The following is a 23,383-nucleotide window of genomic DNA, read 5'->3' as shown; positions in this document are numbered from 1 at the left end:
TAAGGGGGCGCTAGAGTGAAGGTCTAAATGTTTAAACAGTGTAAACATTGTTTTGCACAGCCAGATGTGATCTCAACGAGGACCTACAACTGGAGACAACCTGTCGGAACGATGGTAGTGAATGGAGCTTCTAAGAAGGCTCCGCCCACAGGCTTTCCCTGAAAACCCCGCCCCCCACATTCCTCCACTGTGCACTTCTCACTTGCAGAAACTTGATCACTCAGTAACTACGGCAAATGATTTAGTGACCGATAATAGTATCCACTATAAATTATTTAGTAACCACTATGAATCATTTAACAACTATTAATAACTACTATTCATTTTTCAGTAACTAATATAAGTTATTAACTGACCAATAATAAGTATCTACTGTGAACTATTTAGTAACAACTATACATTACTGAATAACTACGAATAACTACTATTATTAATAAAGTACCTACGGTAAGTTATTCACTGATTTATTAATCAGTATCCGCTATGAATCATTTAATAACTACTATAAATAATGTAGCAACCATTATTAATTAATCAGTAACTACTATAAATGATTCACTGATCAATAATCTGTATCTACAAAGAATAATTTAGTAACCACTATGAATCGTTTAATAACTATGGTAAATTATGTAGTAACTACTATGAATCATTTGGTAATTACTATAAATTATTAAAATGTTGATAGTTTTTAATTATTAATCAGTATCCACTATGAATTATTAAGTAACAACTATGAATCATTTAATATGCATTAAAAATTATGTAATAATCACTGAATTATTCAGTAACTGCTATAAATTATTCACTGCCCAATAATCAGTTTGTACAGTTGAATCATTTCATAACCACTATTAATTATTCAAAAACTACTATGAATTATTTAGTAATCACTATAAATCATTTAATAACCACTATTAATTATTCAGAAACTACTATAAATTATTCAGTAACCACTATAAATCATTTATTAACCACTATTAATTATTCAGAAACTACTATGTTATTGCCCAATAATCAGTATGAACTAGGAATTATTAATCTGTATCCACTATGAATTTAGTAACAATAAATCATTTACTATTGTAAATTATGTAGTAACCACTACAAATTATTCAGTAACTACTATGAATTATTCACTGATCAATAATCTGTATCTATTATGAATCATTTACTAACCACTATGAATCATTTAGTAACTACTAATAATCACTTAATTATTCAGAAACTACTATCAATTATTCACTGATCAATAATCTGTATCTTCCTCTTCTTCTTCTTCTTCTTCATCTTCTTCCGGCTGCTCCCTTTAGGGGTCGCCACAGCGGATCATCTGACTCCATCTTGCCCTATCCACTGCCTCCTCTACTTTTACACCAACCATCTCCATGTCCACCTTCACTACATCCATAAACCTTCTCTGAGGTCTACCTCTTCTCCTTCTACCCGGAAGCTCCATCTCCAACATTCTTTGACCAATATATCCACTATTCCTCCTCAACACACGTCCAAACCATCTCAACCTGGCCTCTCTGGCTTTATCTCCAAATAATCTGTATCTATTATGAATCATTTACTAACCACTATGAATCATTTAGTAACTACTAATAATCACTTAATTATTCAGAAATTATTATAAAATAATTACTGACCAAGAATCAGTATCTCCTCTGTATTCTCAATCAGTATTCACTATGAATTATTTACTAACGACTACATTTAATAACTCTTGTAAATTATGCAGCAACCACTATTATTTATACTACTGTACATATTCACTGACCAATAATCAGTTTCTGCTATGACTTAATCTGTATCCACTATGAATTATTTATGAATCACTGAATACCCATTAATAATGACTTAATTATTCAATATCTACTATAAAATATTCACTGACCAAATCATTAAGTCAAATTATTAATCATAATTTTTAGCCCAAACATCAGGAAGAGCACTACATAATAGTTTACTTCCCAACAGCAAAAACCACAAAAGCCAGAAAGTGCTGGACACTTGTTCAGAGGCCTAAGACACGCCCTGTTACTCACACTGTCACCAGGCAGAGTATCAGACATGCTGAACTGCCTGCGCTAACCGCAGCATTTACAGATCAATTGTTATTCCTCCAAGGTTCCAAAGACAGTATGAGTAATGAAAGGCAAAAAAAGTGCAGCAGGAGCGGGAAACGAAGGGAAAAAAAGAGCAAAAAAGAGGTTAAAGGAGGCCTGACCACACCCTTGGCTCAAAGCCTGGAGAGCAGCAGTGAGTCCTTCCTCCTACACTCTCAGCAGTTTCGCTACAGCTTAAACAACGAGCCGCAATGATGGTATCATGATGTCATGGAAATCTCAGAAACCACCAAACGTCACATTGAGGAAACGGACTCGGTTTACACTGACTGTAAATGTAGGTATTTTGATATAAACTGAGTCTGTTCTACAGTTTCTCATTAGGCTGAATGAATAACCGGCTCTAAATGTAGGTATTGTGATATAAACTGAGTCTGTTCTACAGTTTCTCATTAGGCTGAATGAATAACCGACTCTAAATGTAGGTATTGTGATATAAACTGAGTCTGTTCTACAGTTTCTCATTAGGCTGAATGAATAACCGGCTCTAAATGTAGGTATTGTGATATATACCCAGTCTGTTCTACAGTTTCTCATTAGGCTGAATGAATAACCGGCTCTAAATGTAGGTATTGTGATATAAACCGAGTCTGTTCTACAGTTTCTCATTAGGCTGAATGAATAACCGGCTCTAAATGTAGGTATTGTGATATATACCCAGTCTGTTCTACAGTTTCTCATTAGGCTGAATGAATAACCGGCTCTAAATGTAGGTATTGTGATATATACCCAGTCTGTTCTACAGTTTCTCATTAGGCTGAATGAATAACCGGCTCTAAATGTAGGTATTGTGATATATACCCAGTCTGTTCTATAGTTTCTCATTAGGCTGAATGAATAACCGGCTCTAAATGTAGGTATTGTGATATAAACCGAGTCTGTTCTACAGTTTCTCATTAGGCTGAATGAATAACCGGCTCTAAATGTAGGCATCATGATATAAACTGAGTCGTGTTGGATGAATAAGATCTCTATTGACGTCTCTGTAAAGTTTGGCCACCCTAGTGATGGTTGCTATGAAAGAACACCGAGCATAGACAGGTCAGTTATTTCAACTGCACTGAAATTAATTCAATTCAAGCAGTGACACTAATTTTGAGACACATAGTCCCTCATGATTTCACACAGTAATTACTTAATTAAGAATACATTCAGACAAATGACTAATTTTCATTTTTCATAATCTATTAAAAACAGCCAACAGAGAGCAAAAATAATGAGTTAAATAAACGTGATTTATTAAGTACAAATGAAATGAAAGAGGGAGCAGAGTTCAAAGCCAGACTCCAGAGACAGAGGCAGCTATAATTTAATCTCAGACCGCCCGAGGAGGGGAGGTTCAAACACCAAGAGACGCTGTTTTAATTCACGTAGATTTTTATTATTACTAGGCTTCACTTCCAACGTCTGTCCATTTAATCTGCTCTGTTTATTACACTCTCCTTATGGGCTTCAGTATAACAGATATGATCATTTACTGCACACTTTAAAGTGGATTCTTTGGGATTTTATTGGGTTTTAGGGGTCTTTACATGGTGGTCTCAGATTTCTGTCTGTTTACACCAGCAGATCCTGCTGGATTTAAAAGAGGGAAGGATGTCAGATTAATGACAGCCTAAAGATTAACGATAATAAACCACCATAATATGGATCCTAATCTCATAAACGAGGATTGCAGGTTGAAGCCACAGCAAAGAAAGTGTTTCATCTAAAATGTCTAAACTGCACCTCCAAATAAACTCTTACACACAGTTTAACAGTCAGTCTGAAAGTCAGACAGACAGTCAGTCTGAAAGTCAGACAGACAGTCAGTCTGAAAGTCAGACAGACAGTCAGTCTGAAAGTCAGACAGACAGACAGTGTGAAAGACAGACAGACAGACAGACAGACAGACAGACAGACAGTCAGACAGACAGTCAGTCTGGAAGTCAGTCAGTCAGAGAAAGAGAGGAAGACAGAGGGGAAGAGAGAGAGGGGGGGGGGAAGAGAGAGACAGAAGGGAGAAAGAGAAACAGAGGGGAGAGAGAGAGAGTGGGAGAGGAAGAAGGAGAGAGAGAGAGAGAGAGAGAGAGAGAGAGAGAGAGAGAGAGAGAGAGAGAGAGAGAGAGAGGAAGAGGAGGAAGGAGAGAGAGGGAGAGGGAGAGGAAGAAGGAGAGAGTGGGAGAGGAAGAAGGAGAGAGAGAGGAAGAAGGAGAGAGAGAGGGAGAGAGAGAGAGAGAGAGAGAGAGAGAGAGAGAGAGAGAGAGAGAGAGAGAGAGAGAGAGAGAGAGAGAGGGAGAGAGGAAGAGGAGGAAGGAGAGAGAGGGAGAGGAAGAGGAGGAAGAAGAAAGAGAGAGAGAGAGAGAGAGAGAGAGAGAGAGAGAGAGAGAGAGAGAGAGAGAGAGAGAGAGAGAGTGAGAGAGAGAGAGAGAGAGAGGGGAAAGAGAGAGAGTTTGTTGAATTTGTCCTTCTAATACTGCTGTGACATCATGACTCCACTGAGAGCTAATTACAGAGAGTGGCTGTTTGAGCAAGTGAGCGCCGATGACATCACTCTCTCACACACACTCGCACAAACTCATTGACCTCTCCCACCACACACACACACACGCTCTCCTTTAAAGTGTGACTTAAACATGTTCCTGCATACATTCACCTCTCATCACCCCAGTTCCCTGATCAGCAGACCCTCCCCTGCCTCTCAAAGGGGAACTACACCCAGTTTTCAAAATTTCTAAACATTTAAAAAGATAAGACGTAATCAAAGTCATTCAGGGTGGCTTGGTGTGAAATGGTCCAAGTTAGAACTTTTCACAGCGGTGGTGATAGGAACCAGATGTCCACTTCTAAAAGCTCCCTGACAAAAAGTTCCTACATGAAACAGTTATGAATAAATTAATTGAAATGAAGCTGATTTAAATGAATAAATCAGATTTTCCACTGTTCTCCATCATCAACATTCCACAGACTTGTGTAGGTTCTCTGGTGGTTCTGGATGGTAAATAAAACGTCATATCTGTGTTGTGGTCATGGCGACGCCTGGTTCCCATCACCACCACTGTAAAGAGATCTGAACCGTTTCACACACCAAACCGCTCTGAGTGAGTTTGTTTGCAAGTCAATAACTGAATTGCACAGGCATTTTTACAAAATTGAGTGGAATTCCCCTTCAATACTTACTAAAATTTACTCCTAAATTTGCATTTTCCAGCTATTAATTTACATACAGCCCTTCAGTCTCTCTCTCGCTGTTTTAAATGCGAATCCATCGGGCTCTGTCACTCACATCTCACAGCCTTCAGCCCCCCCTGATCAATAAAATCTAATGAATATTTAAAGTTGGAGCTGCTTTGTGCCAGCCCGTCACTCCGGCACAGCTCTGGATTTATGCGCTGGAACACCGACGTGCAGGGGCGGTTCAAACCTGACTGAGAACGATTGAAATGATTGAGAAGGAAAAAAATAAAAAATACTGCAAATGCAGCTAAATAAAGTTTCCATTAGGGCTGCAACTCTAAGCTCAAACCCAAGTGGATTTAATACTTAGTGGTCTTGTTATTGAATGGATATAGGAATCATAAAGATTTGAGTCAACAACATCTTGAATTAGACAAAAATCTGCTAATACATGTCTTTAATGCTTAGATACAAGTCAAAGTTATTAACAGTAGAGTATTGCAAGTGGAAGAGATCTTTTTTGTATACAAACCCTGTTAGAAAAATATTAGGAAAGTAGGAAAAATGCAAAAAAAAAAATGCAAAAAAAAAAAAAAAAAAAAAAAAAAAAAAAAAGTGATTTGCATTTAGACTTGGATTCAACTGAAAATACTACAATGTAATGCCTTTGTGTGTGTGTGTGTGTATATATATATATGCGCATTCTAAATTTGATGCCTGCCAAATATTCCAAAAAGAACAGTAAATGTTTACGACTGTGTTATATAACCTTTAAACAGAATTCAGCAGTTATTTGAAACTGGGGACACCAATCGTTGTGAAAGTGGAATGTTCTCCCATTCTTGCTTGATGTAACACTTTAGCACCTGCGTTCTCTTACTACAAAGCTATGCTGATGGAAAGCAGACAGAAGCAGGGACATCTCTGAAAAAGACGTCATCTAGATGGCAGCATATGTTGTTCCAAAATGCGAATGTAACCCTCAGCATTAATGGTGCCTTCAAAGACAGGTATGTTACCCACTAATACCCTCACAAACCTTGGTAGACGCTGGATTTTGAACTTTACGCCGGTAACAACCAAGATGGTCTTCTTCGGCCCAGAGAAAGCAACGTTCATTATTTCTAAAAACACTCTTAAAGTTTGAAACATCAGATCACATCATACTTCTCCACTGTGCTTCCATCTCAGATGAGTTTTAGACCAGAGAAGTCGGCAGTGTTTCTGGAGGCTGTTGATATATATGGCCTCCACTTTGCACAGTGGGACGCACTTGTAGATGTTGCGATGAACTGTGTTTACCGAATAAAGTGTTTTGGCCTTACACACAGATTCCTCCAGATTCCCTAAATCCTGGAATGTCATTGACTTTGTGGACAATAGTTGCACCGCTACTAACCAACCCATCTTGGCAGTATTACATTAGCATGCAATTCAATCACTGGGCTTTTTCTCAGAAGAGTTAATTAAATAACTCCTCATATGAGTTCATATGATGTCATATTGCTTTTGTGAATAATTCATATGAGGTAAGTGGTTTGAAGGGAGATGGATGTGGTCTGGCCTGCCTTCTCTGCTCAACCAAGTTACTAATACCTTCACATACCATGATACTCTCTTTAAGACTGCATTATCTGGGCCTTAGAAGACAATGTCCATTATTTCCAAAAGCATTCTGAAAGTTTGACTTCTGAGAGACAAAACCTTTTCCTATTTGCTTCCATCTCAGATGGATTTTAGCCCAGAGAAGTGGCCTCCACCTTGCGCAGTTGGGTGTATTTGTAGATGTAGCACTAAACTAGGTTCATCAAAAAGGGTTTTCTGAAGTATTTTGGCCTTACGCGCAGCTCTCTCCAGATTCCCCGAATCCTGGAATGTCGTCCTTGTCTCAGTCAACAATTGTTGCAGCACTACTATTCAACCCATCTTGACAGCGCAGCCAATATTTAGAGATTACGTTAGCATGCGATTCCATCACTGGGCTTTTTCTCAGAAGAGCTGAGTCATCTCCAAGCGAATAATTCATCATATGGGTTCATATGGAGTCATATCGCTTTTGTGAATAATTCACATGAGGTAAGCGGTCTGAAGAGAGATGGCTCTCTCAGGATGTGGTCTGGGCTGCCCCCTCTGCTCGGCCAAGAGCTCTCAACACGCTCTCAAAACGGAGTACTCATGGTCATATACGCTCTCACACCATCAGTGAACTCTCTCAGCAGATCCAACACATTGCACTGCACTCATATTGCCTTCCTTTCAGGACATTAACTTATGATAAAAAGCTGATAAATGTGCTTGAGCAGGCCTGAGGCATGGCACTCTGAAGTTTCAATGAACACATTAAGAAATTAGCAGCTCTGATGTCAGTTACTGTAGATAAGTTGCTTGATGTTTTCGACAGAACAGGACTGTGGCATGTAGTTTAGTGTTCAATCTGCCAGACAAACCGCTTTGCATAATGGAAAAGTCGACTTGCCAACAAAAAACATTACTGAAAAGCACGGATATTTATGTCAAGACCCAGATTAAGCCTCAACCTAGACTAAAAAGAATATTCACAGGTGATTCACCATGGGCATTGCAATTTAGCCTAAGACTAATGCACTACAGGAAGCGTAGGGGGCGATACGGCTTCTACTGTTTCATTTAAAAAGCTCTATAATGTTCATATGATCCACACAGTCACTCTGACAGACTGTAGTACTCTACAGGAAGTGTAGGGGGCGATATGGCTTCTACTGTTTCATTTAAAAAGCTTTATAATGTTCATATGATCCACACTGTCGCTCTGACAGACTGTAATACACTACAGGAAGCGTAGGGGGCGGTATGGCTTATAATGTTTCATTAAATCATACTGAGGAAACTCTGCAAAAGGCAAAGTAGTCGATTAGTTGACTTGTAGCCAACAGGTTTATTACTTATAGAAATATTGTATTCTAGATCATTTCAGGCTCAAATGATTTCAATGCCATTAAAGCCTTAAAAAAAATAAATAAATAAATTTTAAAAACTCACATTGTGGGCCAGGCCTCCTCTCTGAGGTCTAAAGGACCAGTTGACGGACAGGAGTTCGGTGGTTCGACTGGTGGAAGTGAAAGAGCAGGACAGGATGACCGTCTCTCCGCGTACCGCTTCAATTTCCTCTGGAGCATTAACTTCTATACAACACACTGGACCTAAATGCAGTGCTGCAAAACGATAGAGAGAGGGAGAGACAGAGAAAGAGAGACTATTAGAAAAAGAATAAACAGAAAAACATTAATCATTCGAGTTTAAAATTACATTAACTGTATATATGTATATACACTCACCAGCCACTTTATTAGGTACACAAACAAACAGCTAATCAGCCGCAGCTGATTGCATTTAGGTATGTAGAGGTGGTCAACACAACTTGCTGAAGTGCAGACCGAGCATCAGAATGGGGGAAGAAAGGGGATTTAAGTGACTTTGAACGTGGCGTGGTTGTTGGTGCCAGACGGGCTGGTCTGAGTATTTCAGAAACTGCTGATCTACTGGAATTTTCACACACAACCATCTCTAGTGTTTACAGAGAACGGTCCGGAAAAGAGGAAATATCCAGTGAGCGGTCAGTTGTGTGGATGAAAATGCCTTGTTGATGTGAGAGGTCAGAGGAGAATGGGCAGACTGGTTCCAGATGATAGAAAGGCAACAGGAACTCAAATAACCAACCAAAATCTCGGAGGAACGTTTCCAACACCTTGTTGAAAGTGTGTCACGATGAGTTAAGGCAGTTCTGAAGGCAAAAGGGGGCTCAACCTTTTACTAGCAACGAGTGTACCTAATAAAGTGGCAAGTGAGTGTATGTATAATGTATATATGTATTTATATACAAAGTTACATGATGAAATACATTGACATTCAATTTATTATCTGTACCGACAGTTTTGACTTTGTTTCAGTGTCTGTTTACATGCACAAAGTTACATGATGAAATACATTGACATTCAATTTATTATCTGTACCGACAGTTTTGACTTTGTTTCAGTGTCTGTTTACATGCACCCAATAATCCAATCGTAATCTGATCATAATCAGATTTCTGCCGTTGTCTGATCATTCAAACAGTCACACAACAGTAAACAGCACACTGATTTCTTAGATTGGAGTAAGGCCTAGAAATCTGATAAAGAGGCTGGATTACAGCTCAGTAATCAGATTTCACAGCGCATGTGGAATCTTACTCTGATTTCTTTCCTTTCTCTCAGTCTGTACATGTGCGAAAACAGACTGCAGTACCGGAAATAACTGAGCAGCGTTGCTGCGAGACGCAGCAAAACACTTTCGAGCTTCGCTAAAACCAACTAGAAGCTTGACGAAATGAAGGATTTAGATATTTTTCGTCTTCTAGATGGTGCATGTTCGTTGTTTCAGGTAAAGTGGCGCGATGTCTTGGTTTTACATTGTGTTTACGTCACGTCTTCTTCTGCGAGTTTACTGGCCAGCTGCAAAGCAGAAATCTGATCATTGGCTGACTCGTGCAGACCTGGAGATTCCCCATTAGCTGAGCGCTGATGTGCATGTAAATCGGAGCTGACCAAATCTTATTTTCTGCAGTTAGCGGATTATTAAGCTCATGGAAATGCACCGTCAAAGAAATCTGCAGGGATATTTTTCCACACCTCCAAAGTTCAGTCACAGAAGCTTCTCACCACCCAAGTAACCCCAAAAAAGTGACGGAGGAGTGGACTGGCCAGTCCACCATTCTGATAACACCAGCAGCCTCTTCAATTGACAAAAAGGTCATTTCTTTGAAAGTAGGCCAAAAACAAAACATGCATGAGTCCAGAACAATCACACACTAAAAACTGGATGGGCAAAAAATGGACCGAGATGTCCCCAAACTTCACTTCTACTCACAAACAGAAATATGGCTAGAAATGTTGTAGGGACTGAAAGTTTAGAATCTGCAGTTTCAACAAAAAATAAATCTTCCAGGACCTGGAAGCTGTAAGGGGATTAAAAGGCCAGGGCCCAAAATTTAGCCTAATAGCTCAGGCAACTTGCATTGAAGTGCCTGTAATTACTGAAAAATAAGCCTTAGTATGTACTCAGTTTAGGATTTTAAGGGGTTAAAGATTTTTCTTAGAACAGCACATCTGATTGAAGAACCAGTTAGGAACCATTTAGGCTGGACATTGCCTTCAGTCTTAAAAATAGAGGAGCAATATCAGCAAAGAAACTCCTTTCATTCCCTAAAGAACCTTTTAATAGAGAGTTAATGTATGTAAATATGATGCTAGAGTGTGAAGAACCTTTATTAAGAACCTCCACAGAGTGGTTCAATGCCAATTAAAGATTTTTCCTTTAACAATTTAGAAACCTTGAACTTTAGCCCTGTTTTCAGTAAAATGAGGTTCTTTCGCTCTAAAAATTCAGGTTCCGTTGATAACGTAAAGGTACTACATAATGTAAAGGTCCTACACCAATGATCCATTTCTGAACTTTTATTTATAATAGTAACAGTATAAAATAATAATAGTAATATAATAATATAACAATATATAACAATATAACAAACCATTATCTATAACAACAATTCCCTGTTAGCTAAATTAGCCTTGTAGCTGCAGTTCTAGACTAAGAAGTTGGCTATTCTATTTTAGCACTGGAGCTATGAGGCTAATATGTAAGAAAAGCTCATATACATCTACAAAAAAAGCTGTCAGAGATCATAAGACATAATATCTATAACACCACACCGGAGGTCTCGTGTGCACTTATCTAAGGAGTGGGACATTGCTGTCGATCTCATGAATAAAGTTGCTAAGGTGGTCTTTAACCTCTTAAAATCCCAGGCTTGCTAAGGCCAATAACTAAAGAAATAAGGTCAATTATCATGCAAGTGCAACCAAAAATGGGAAATAGACACCAGTGTACCAGATTTAAGATCACTTTGCTTGGCAAGATGCCATTTTTTGGCAGCATACTGGACCTGATCCGGCTCCCACTGGACGAAGCGGTAGAAACTCAAATTAGTCTGAAAGCCAAAAGTCTGACAGAACAAAGTAAAAAGCTTTTAGGAATCAACTGTACTAGACGCTAAAAAGTCAGTTGCTGGCTGTTTAGCTAAAAGTGCTGACACACGTTTCTGGGAAACTTTCTCAGCAAAAGCCCTTTCAGAAAACACTGAAAGGTCCAACGAAGAAAAAGACACCCACTGACAGAAATGCAGAAAAGCTCCATTCAAGGTTTCGTAACAGAAAACGAAGCGAAGTTTAGCGAGCTGAGGAATGAATAGAGAGCAGAATCATCGCCCATAATGTCCTTGAGATCCTTTTGACAAGCCAGCTGTCCCCAAAGCAACAGCTACAACATATTCATATCTCTAGCACAGTCATTGCATCGCAATACCGCTGACGGAACGATACAAGCTACTGACACTCCAACACCCAGTTTCGCACGGTTACATCACGCTGCTTCTGAGGGCGGCCTACTCGGCGCCGCGACCGTCCTCGTCCCCTTTTGAGGTAAACGTTCAAAGGCGAGGGAGGTCACAGCCGCAATTAGCTGCAATCTGGAAAGCCAGGCAAAGATGGCAACAGTGAAATCGCATGTAATAAAAGAAAAAGTTCGGCGAAGAATCTACACAGTTTCCTCTGTCGCCTCACACGGAGTCAACCCACCAAGAAATGCTTAGTGTCTGAAGATTGCTTCTTCAGCTCTAGCACTGGAGCTACAAGGCTCTACTGTGGCCTAAAAGACCACTGCCCTCCACTTGTCAGCGTTTTCCTGCTCCTACCACACCTATCCAACTATCATCAGCCCATTATTGAGGTGAAGCGGCAAGAAAAAGCACTAAAACGTGGGCTGAGAAACCCTGACATACACTTAGCATAGTGCTAACTGCACACCCAAATCATCCCAAATTTGCCCCAAACTGTGTCAAGTTGTTAAATGATCTAAAAAAAACTGCTTGTTGCTTCTGAAGCCATAAGACATATAATCTATAACACAATCACCTATTGGCCACATTAGCTTTGTTACTTCAGTTCAAGACAGTTTAAGAAGCTATTCTAGTTCAGCACTGGAGCTACGAGGCTAATACGGAAGGAAAGCTCATACTGTACATATGAACAAAAAATCTTTCTGTTAAGCATAAAAGTGAATAACAAAACACGGCATAACGAAATCAGTCGTAACTGACATTTTGAAGTCTTCATTTTGTCCATTTTCACTGGAAGAAATGAGCCCAAAACAGCAAAACTAAGTTTTTCATGGTCTGAACGAACCGCGACCCTATCTGGACTAAGCGGTCAACGATGATGATGATGGTCTGAACGACAAATTGTTAAGACAGTAAATTAGCAAGAATTGAATAAAGTTAGTATAGGAGAGGTTTTCTCTCTGATTTCTCTGAACGCTGAAGTAAAGCAACACCAGCAGTACTTGGGCCCATTTTTTTGCATGCAGTGATGAACAGGAGTCAGATAAACAAGCCTAAGCAAGTAGAGTTACGAAGTGATCTCTAATATACTTGCTTACGTGGTTTCTGACAATTTTCAACTCACTGTTATGAAAATTACTGCTAACCTTGGCACTGCACCATGAAGACCACTTGGGGTCTACTTTATGATGCAATACCTGGCCCCTCTTTCGTAAAAGCGTGTCAAAATTAAAGTCTTTTGTTTTTTTTTCTCCCCAATTTAGTTGTTTCCAATTACACCCGCTACTTAGGAATACTTTCAATACTTTCCCTCTTTTGCGTTTCTTTCTTTTGTTTGCGCGTCACACTGCTTTTCTTTGCGTCTCGCATTTTACGTTCATCATTTTTTTTTCGCGCTTCTCTCTTTTCTTTGCTCCGGTTTTACCCTCTGTGTGGGGGCGGGGAAAGAGGCGTTTTGCCTCTTTCCCCAGCAGTGTGACGCGCAAACAAAAGAAAGAAACGCAAAAGAGGGAAAGTATTGCAGAAACAAAAGAGGAACGTAAAATGCAAAATGCTAATCTTATATTTGCGATATATTTTTTTTCTCGTCACCATTAAAGACCCTAATTTGACTCCATACGGCTGTAGCATCACCAGGGATCGAACTTGTGATCTCCTGAGGACACGGCTTAGACGGTTGCGCCACTCGGGAGCCCAAAAGCCCTTTGTTTTTGGTCGTGCTGCCTGATATTCAAGGAAGGAATTTTTTTTAGCGAGTTGAGCACTTTAAAACCTGCCTTATTTTGCAAACCAGCTTTTGTTTTAAAGATTTAAAACATTAAATCATGCCAAACTTTTTTATTTAGAATTTTATATCACTAAAATACCTATTTTGACAGTTTACATAATCAACATATATGATTGGATGGTTGCATCACCTGGAATTTTTTCTGACTTTGAGGGAAAACAAACTAAAAAGATATTTTATAACGGTATTTTGATAAGGCGGCACAGTGGCATGGTGGGTAGCGCTGTCACAGCAGAAAGGGCCTGGGTTCGAGTCCCCGGTCGGACAACCACGGTCCTTTCTGTGTGGAGTTTGCATGTTCTCCACGTGTCTGTGTGAGTTTCCTCTGGGTTCTCCGGTTTCCTCCTACAGTCCAAAGACATGCAGTCAGGTCGACTGGACATGCTAAACTGCCCCTAGGTGTGAGTGAATGTGCATGTCTGTCTACCCTGCGATGGACAGGCGACCCATCCAGAGTGTATCCTGCCTTTCGCCCGATGACCACTGGGATAGGCTCCAGCACCCCCCGTGACCCAGAAGAAGTGGCTGAGTAGATCCATGTGATATTTTACATGGATGCTCTATATTTTTCCCCACATAAAAGAGGTACATTGAATAATCTAACGTTTAAATTGCCTTTTTGGGAGAACAAAACAATGGACAAAAAACTAACGTCAATGACCCAGGTATACGCTTCTACTTGTAAGCTAAATAAGCCTCATAGCTCCAATGCAAAATGCATAAAGCAAATTTTAGACAACAAACATGTCTTGTGATCAAATACAAAACTGGGCAAACTTGATCTTTTGGCCAACCCATTTCTTTAAATATGCTGTATTTGGTTTTGTCAAACTAGTCTTCAACGAGCAGGCAAGGACTTCGCCCACATACTAAACAATACAGCCATGTCTTGGAAGTGTCCAATTTGATTGGCTACCATAAGCTCCAATACTCATGTGAACTGATTTCAGATCATGTCTAAGATTTATGATTCAATCCACCAGACTTCCTGTCTAACATCCACGAGATCTATCGTCGGACACCAGTCTAAAGAACTTTCCATCTCACGTTGGTGTAACTCGTAGATCAGTGGTGCCCAATTCTTATCCTGGAGATCTAACACCCTCTAGATTAAACGCCAAGCCTGATCGAACACCTCTGATCCAGGTTAATATTAGGGTAGGTTGTGTTGAGATCTGAACTCTCCAGGGTGGTAGATCTCCAAGATCTGGGTTGGGATAACCCTGTTGTAGTTCTTTCACCTGTATGGTCTCAGTGCCTCTGTTTAATTACCTGGTTTAATAAACCTGTCTTACTTATTCCACGAGCACTTTGCAGTGCAGATCGGAGCAAGAATAGCTCCATTTTTGCTTCTTGTTTCTGCTCAGTGATCTTCCTCATTTTCAGGAGTTTCTCTTTTTGATTCTTGGTTCCTCCCTGGGATTGTTTTTTCAGGCTCTTAGGGAGTTTCGCCTTTGGATTCCTGATAACTCTGTGGTTCTTCCACAAGCTCTTATCATTTTTTTTCACTTTTGAGTCTTGGTTCCTCTCTGTGGTACTTCTTCAAGCTCTAAAGGAGTTTCTCTTTTTGAGACTTCGTTTCTCTGAGTGTTGCTTCCTCACATGGGATTAATTTATCCACTCTTGAGTCTTGGTTATTCTCAGTGGTTTTTCAAGCACTTGGGGAGTTTCAACTTTTTACTCTTAGCTCTTCATAGTGTTCATAGTTGGGAGTTTTCCCCTAACGTTTCTAAAGAAATATGTTGTGTATGAAACAGTCTCACGGCTTCACTACAGATGAGGGCTGACCCAAGTGGTGGTTTTTCACCTCTTACCTGCTCATGTCTCAGCTTTGGGACTGAAGCAGATTAGATTGGCTTAAATCTTTCAATCATACTGCAGCAAGGATGGGCATTTCCAGTTTTCCGTTGCTCACAAACCCAGCACCAGACACAACACTTCAGAAAATCATCAAAACACTTCATGGCCTGGATCGGGAGAGTCAGAGCAGAGAAAACACAGAACCAGGTAGATCATGTGGTCAGACAACCACCACACTCAGGCTAAAGGTTCAACAGCATGGAAACTCATTGTATAATTAGTTCAGTACATGTACACAAATTCTTCCCTTAGCCCCAAATGTAGGCAGTCAGCAGTCATCGTGTTGGATGTCTGAAGTTTGCTTCAGATGTTTTGCACAAGGATAATGTAGCTAACAAGAAGTGGAAGTTTATAGCCCACCAATTAGCACTGTGATAACTGCAGGCCTAAACAGCCACACTGAGTCATTTAGGTTTCTGACACTGCACGGTACACCCTTTTCTACCAAAACGGACAAACATACAGACCAAATTCAGGCCACTATTACTGTTTTTTAAGCTTCTGCCCTTTTTGCTCATCACAAATAATAACCTTCCATTATTTACTAGCTACATTAGCCTCATAGCTCCAGTGCAAAACTGAAGGAGCTCGTTTTTTTTGGCTGTGCTGACAATTAAAATTTTTTGATAAGGCAATAGTTTAGGGGAAGGGTTTGATGAAACCACCTTACCCCAGATGTAGTGATTCAGCCAAGACGTGTTAGGTGTGATGTGCTTCTTTAGTTTAGTGCCGGAGCTACAAAGCTAACGTTATTAACACTTGAAGTGAATAGTCACCCAAATCTTTTCAGTAAATAATGACCCAAAACTTCCCTCAACCCACAGCGTTCAGCTACACTATGAAGTTTTGTTCAGGTTTAAAGTGCACAGTAAGGGTTTAAAGGGCACAGTAATGGCAGTAAAGCCGTTTTAGAAGCACAGTCCAGCATCTAGCTAGCTAGAGATGATCGATATTATGTTGGTGCCAAGCGTTCACATACACTATATGTCTGTGATCTACACATCATAAGATGAAAGCCTGAGTTCTTCAACATTAGCTGCAGAATGTAATTAGATCTTTTAAATGACCTTCAGACAGCTTGACCAATTAGCACTTTTTACTTGCCATTCAGAGGCCAGCCAAGAAGAGTGACATGGTCTATTTTAATGTGTGGGGGAATCAAACAAGTAGGGCTGAACCACCTTGATTGTCAGTGTCACTTGTCAAAGGAGCTGGGTTGGTTACGTTGCCTGGGAGATGCTCCCATCAATCATTTTGTGCCCCCACATAGTTCTAAATCAGACAGCGGTCCTGCATCTTTAGAGCATTTACATGCCATTTAACTGTATTAATACATATGCATTTCTCAAATATTGTAGCTGCAACAGACAATGAAACACATGGGTAACTGTGTTTCTGCTGCAACAAGTGCTGTTTATTGAACATACTGGTGGTGAGAGGCACATGCAGAACCCCAAACTTGTGGGGTTCTAGCCACACTTCACCCCGACAGTGGTGCCCCCACCTGACAACATCCACAGCTCCTGACACTAAAAAACACAAATGACATGTATACACTTAAACTAATAGACAACAACCTAAAAAAACCTAAATAGTCCCTTTTCAGGAGAGTGTGCGCATACCATGAGCCTTTGCTCCACTCATCATGTGTCACTGTTCACAAGACAACCAATCAAAAAACAGCAAGTAAAATCAGCTGAAAGATGAATATTAATATACTGCCATGTGAACCATGCTCTACACTGCGGTCATTGAGCTCTGCTTAAAAACTCAGAGAAACAGATGAATACCACTCATCACTGCAGCGTGGTTAGTACCACTTCAGTGTCACTTTGTTTGCTGGTTATGGTGTTGTGCAAGTCATATGGTGTCCTACACCACGCCGAGAAGTCTACATGACTCTGGACCTGGACGCAGTTTGATTGGGCTGAAAAAAGGTTTATCGTTGTACTTACAGAAACGACTATTGGGTGACTATTGACTTCTAGCGTCGGCAACTCCTTGTAAAAGCCTCGTAGCACCCGAGCCAAACTAAGGAAGCAAATTTCAGACAGCAGACATGTTTCGGCTAATCAACTACATCTGGGATAAGGAGATGTTTCACCATTCCTTTAAGAGCAAATAAACAATCTGTCAAATTCACCATCAGCCCTCTGTTTGGCTTTCATCCCTGGAGACTGATTACACAGCAGCTCGAAGACCCACTTAAATATGAGAGCGCACAGGCAATGCTCCAGCAAACACGTCACATTCAAAGGCCTTTCGAAGCCTGTGGAGACCCTAAAGACTAATCAGATACTCCGATGACAAGAAGGATGTTGGTGAGACAGCACGGCGCTGATGAGGAGTGAGCTGGAGAGGACACGTTTCCCACTGGAGTCGTCAGAAATGAGTTCAAACGGACACGTGAGTCCTCAGAGCGGCATGTAAACAGAGCCAATATCTGCCAGTGATGAAAGACGACGTGAGCCAAGGCTGCCCAGGCTGAGAGCATCGGAGAGCAGCGCAGCATCCTCCTCACTGCAGGTATTATTGTGGTAAACATCGGCGATGCACGCAGGGCCGTTTCTGGACATTTTAGGGGTCCAAGCAACTTCTTACTTTGATTATGTTCATATTGTTATTGCTCGGTTCCAATCTTTCTAACATGGTGGTCCACATTCATGTGGGTAAGTGACTCGAGCAAACGAACCAGCATCCTGAAATGATCTGCAAGCACGCATCCTAATCAATAAGGTCACATTAAAAGAACCACATGCATGATGCACAATATCCACCATGAGGCTTCATCATGGAGATAATTCACTCTGAGCAAATCTCAGCTGGTCATTATTAGAGCTCAGTGTGCAAACAACAGGGCTGGATGGAATTATATTCCGCCCTGAACTTTTGTCTAAACCAGGCCACTACAACCACAGTGACGTCCACCAACCCTCAGCAACCAAGACCCCAAAAACCAGACCAAGCCCTATTCAGATAGGAAAAGTTTTATATAGGGAGGTGGAGTAACAGCAGTTTAGAAGACGTCTACTGTTTATGAATGACTGAAATGGGATGGCTACTTGATTTAATTGATTTATTTTTTTTGGCAACAGTGAACAAAAGTAAACACTGCTTTGAGCCTCCGTACTTAAACTCATTCAGTACAGAATATGATCGAATATTTACTGAAGTCAAGTCAAGCAGGATTAGTATAATCTGAGATTATGTTATGGCTCATTTTATAGATGGTAAATAGCACAGGAATCTCTATAAAATAAAAAACTGAAAAAAATGACTGCCATGGCACATTTGGATGGGAATAAAATTTCTGAGAAATGCCAGTAAGATTTACATTACCCACCATTAGCAAAACTAATCCTATCCTAATAGTGACTACAGCCCTATTCAAGCTAGATTAGTTTAATCTGGGGAGGTGCTGTAATTTAAATGAATACTGACAAAATTTGTGATTTTATTTCGATACAAATCTGATAAAAAATAATTCCTGAGGAAATTGTTGTACATAATTTGCTGAACTCAGAGTTCCCTCAGTAACAGCATCTCTTTTTGAATCAACATCACTGGGGTGGGAGATAAAATACACCATCACAACATGCCAGAAAATGATCACAACGCAGAATATATCTCATCAATTTTTTTTTTGTGACATCAAGTTGGAAAGGACAAAAAAGAGCCAGCAGTGCCAAATTTATCCAGTTTTATTAAAACCCAAATAAAAGAAAAAAGTCAAAATAATTTTCCAATTGAAGAGGCTTAATGACGCACTTTTTGGAAACAAGTCGCTGTTCAATGTTCTAGAAGTAGGGATGATATCAAAGAAATGCTCAGAATGGCTTACTGAGACATGATACATCCTGATAATGATAAATACTGTCATATTGCCCAGTCCTACATTGTTAGAAATAAAGATTCTGAGCAGGTAAATGCTGTCCTATGTGGACCTGGACCTACAACCAATAAACTATAGAGAATGATTTAATTTCGACAGGGCGGTCCCGTTTTATTTGGCGTATCATTTGTAGTTTATACAGTACCAGTTTAGTGGTGAGAAACAGCAGTCAGAGAAGAAAGTGAGTCAGATTATTTTACACGGCTTGATCTAAAAAGAGAAAACTGACAATAAATGCTGTTGAAATGTGACTGAATTGTATTTTATTAGAGAGCTTGAAAAAGCCCTCTGTTGTTATCTCTCATACTACTTCTTATTCTTCTTCTGCACTTTTCTGCGATTACTACAGCCCAAACCGCTTAACGTACAGACTCCGTTCAAACTGCAATTCGAAGGTCTCGGCGCTGTGACTTGTGCTATGTATTTTTGGAGTCGATTGGATTGGTAATTTTTAATAAAATTAAGTTTAAAAATTTAAAAACCTCCCATAAGAATGAATGGCGGAATGTTCAGAACCTCAAATTCTAACTGACATTGATGATTCTAACTGCCACTCAGTCTCACAGATGCAGCCGATCACACAGGGAATCTGCTTTAAAATCCTTAAACTTTCACCTAGAAACTCCATTTCAGTTTTAAATGGTAGAGAAACTTGTCCTTTCTGAAACCTCAAAATCTCTCATCATTTTATCAATTAGCTTTAGAGTTATAAGCATTTGTTTGGCACTAGGCACAGAAAACTGCCCTTTTCACTCCCATGTAAATTTCTCAAAATCAGAATCTGCTTATTTCAAGATTTTCTCTGTGTTTAACTCATCATAACTCAGACATTTTCTCTCAGTACACACAACATTACACCAAAATAATCCTCAAAATGTCTTCTCACATCATCTATCCGGTTAAGCAATAGACTAAACATTTCCTGAGTTATGACTGTTTGTTCAGAGGGTGCAAATCGGACTAAAACAAGGCTTCTCCACTAAGAGCTGCATAATAACAGAGTGACAGTTCACTTGAAGGGGGGGGGGGTCAAATACATACATCTTCCCCTCACACACACACACACAGACCTAAGTAGGTGCTGTTCACCTACACACACACACTTGCAGCTCTTTTCAAGCACTCTTGCAGATCCTTCAAGAAATGCTCATCGTTTGATTTGATATTCAGTTGTCGACTGTATAAGATGTTGAGGCTATTTCAGTAAACAGTATATGGCACTGAGTCATGATGCATGTTAGATACTATGAAATTCCGGACCTTCGCTTGAGGAAATTTTCTCGAACTGGACCTTATTGAATTTTAATTATAGACCTCAGTCATAGGGGCGTAGAGGAACGGCTCTGAAGAATCTTCCTGATAAAACATCCATCCATTCTGAACATTTTGAGGCCATGAGGAGCTGCGCAGTTGAGGTGATTGAGAGGTCTATTTTTACCGGTTTTCAGTCTTTTGCTGGAGAGAGCTGGTCTTTCCCCGCTGACGTGAGACCTTGACAGTAGCAACGGAGATGTGCGCTGTGCCTGAGGACGAGCTGTCATTCTTCCTGCTTGGCCTATATTTCCCTTACGAGTCTGGCTTATTTTCCAGCCATGTGTCCGTCACCAACACGTTCCTTAAGGCAGCATGAGTTGACTCAGTTTCATATGACAGTCGATGCGAATTTCACAACCTTCCAGCGTAGATTCCCTGCCATCCGAGTTCCACTGAGAATACTGGGAAGAATTCCCAGCCCAGCGTTTTCTCTCGAGTTCACTTGTCCCGTAATTATTCCCGTGGGCCTTTGGCAGTTGTGGCAGTGCGTAACTCGATCGGCCTTTTCCACAGTGGCCTCGTTTATGTATCTCGTCTGCCAAGTACTCGAGCAGGTGTGAAATCTGCTGATGTGTTATAGAGATTAAAAGGCCCAGATCATGGAAAAGTGATGTAGTTAGATTTGAACATTTTGGATTTTTGGTTTGCGGTGTTGACCAGAGATGATCTGACCATCGTACCAATTCTTGGTGGGCCACTGAGAGGGAGCAATACATGGTTGCTTCTAATGTAGTCCTTTATAAAAATGAACACAGACCACATATTTAAAACATAATATTGTACATTGTTCATGTTAAATATTGAACGTCTATTCTACATTTCTCTTGTCCCGTGTTTCCAGGGCCCTACATTTGCAGGGCCATATGTTAAGGCTCTACATTCCCAAGGGGCTTAATGTTCCCAATGGGACATGCTCCCCAGGCCCTCTGTTCTCAAGGTCCTATGACTCCAGATCCCCACATTCCCAGGGCCCTATATTATCAAGGTTCTATATTTCCTAGGTCCTACATTCACAAATCCCTACGTTCCCTATGTCATCAATGTCATACACTCCCAAGATCCTCTGTTCACAAGGGTTCTACGATTCTAGGCCTCCATGCTCCGAGGGGTATGTATTCCCGGGGCAAGGCTATATGTTTCAAGAGCTCTATGTTCCCAATGTCATGTGCACCCAAGGTTCCATGATTCCCAGGTCATATGTTCCCAGGACCCCACATTTCCAAGGTCACACATTTTCAGCGTTCTACCTACTGGAGCCCTACCTCAATGAGGCATCAAATGAACCAATGAAAGGGTTCCCAAGGTCAGGGATAACATCACTGGGCCATCCAAGGTCATACAGAGACCAACCAAGAAAACACTTTGCCCTTCTGCCAGGCTAAGCTCAGTGAGCTACTTAGCTCACCAAGCAAACTTTCCAATTCAAATAATTTTCAAACGTGTCAAGAACATCAAATACAAATTTAGTGAATAGTTTCTCTTCCTAGTTGAAATGTGGAGATGTTTGAATGACAAAAAACAACTTCAAATGGTCCTTCATGAGTTAGACACATTAGCCTTTTAGCACCAAACTTGTCTTGGCTGATCTGCAGCTTTTGTGGTTTGTAGCCTAAGGTTGCTTACTATGGCGTATTCTCAGACAGGAAAACAGGAAAAATAGCAATTACGTAACCATAACAGCCAGAGACCAAAACAGGCCTTAACAATCCTAAAGAGAAATAACTGTGGGCCTGTGCAACTAAAGGAGTTGTCTACAGGATTGTCTTAGTGTAAACTGAGACAACTACTATTGTTTACTATGGGATCCTAGAATATTTTAAGGCATTGCTACAGTTTTTTAGGAACGCTTAAATGTTCACTTGGGCTGTGACTTCCAGTCCAAAAGTGTGAAAACGGTGAAACAGATCCTCGTGTAGGCCTTTGTGGGCTTATTTAGCCTCAGAACAAGAACATTTAGAGCTTTGGAATGGGCAACGTCTGCTGGGTCCTTCTACAGCAACGTCCAGTTTGGTGTCCCTAGCATTTACAGACATATTACAATCAAAAACAAACATCAGTGCCTCAATTTATTTTCAAATGAATCGTCCACTTTTAATTAATAAAAATAAAAAGTGGACGTTTCTGTAGACTGACCCTGAAAAACCCCTAGAAACCGTTAAGCGTCTCTGTCGGCTGCTTTAATGTGTTTGGGCTTTTTTTAACGGGTTAATATCACAAGGTAAAGAACCCCAATGGTATGTCGCCGCCTCCTAAAGGGATCTAAAGGTGTTCTACAGGAAACTAGAGTCTCTAACTGAGACCATGAAGGCAGTCTGCGGTAAAAGGCGAAGCCCTGGTGTGCAGCGGTCACTCTGCTCCTGCCCGGCCAGACGGGCTTCAGCGGCGGACGCACCAGGCCAAGCAGCTCGTCGCGCCTGCGGACTAAACCAGCGGATTTCCACGCTTCGCGGCCACCTCGTGTCCGTCGTGTGTGTCCGTCGTGTGTCCGTCATGTGTGTCCGTCGTGTGTCCGTCATGTGTGTCCGTCTCGCCGCAGCAAAACAAACCGAGTCGCCATTAAAACACCGGAAGACTTTGGTCTCGCGCAGAACCGCCACGTTAGCGCCATTTTGTGAGACGCCGCGAGGAAGTTTTCTAATAAATAAATAAATTAATTAATTAATTAATAAATAATCAGGGAAGACGTGAGCTGACCGAACTCACCGAGACCGAGCAGCAGACCGCAGAACCGCAGGCCGTCCCGCAGAGGAAGCCTCCTCGGGTCCATTAGTGAAGTCCGGGCGCAGAACTCCTGAGCTCGCGCGAGCTAAGCCGTCATGTTTGGGGCTATC

The 23,383-nt window shown here is 40.7% G+C and overlaps 1 protein-coding gene across 1 annotated transcript in view; it reads right to left on the bottom strand.

The window, feature by feature from the left end:
• Positions 1 to 23,383, bottom strand: part of mpzl3 (myelin protein zero-like 3) — a 30,099-nt gene extending 6,716 nt beyond the window's left edge. The window contains exons 1-2 of the mRNA XM_017709449.2: positions 23,256 to 23,383; positions 8,307 to 8,479 (exon numbers count right to left, since the gene is read on the bottom strand). Coding sequence (XP_017564938.1) covers positions 8,307 to 8,479; positions 23,256 to 23,319 — 237 coding nt within the window. The 5' untranslated portion in view covers positions 23,320 to 23,383. The remainder of the gene's footprint in view (positions 1 to 8,306; positions 8,480 to 23,255) is intronic.

This window comes from Pygocentrus nattereri, chromosome 17 (genome assembly GCF_015220715.1).
Source record: "Pygocentrus nattereri isolate fPygNat1 chromosome 17, fPygNat1.pri, whole genome shotgun sequence".
NCBI lineage: Eukaryota > Metazoa > Chordata > Actinopteri > Characiformes > Serrasalmidae > Pygocentrus > Pygocentrus nattereri.
The sequence above is the reverse complement of the archived record's forward strand: the minus strand, read 5'-3'. Positions and strand labels throughout refer to the sequence as shown.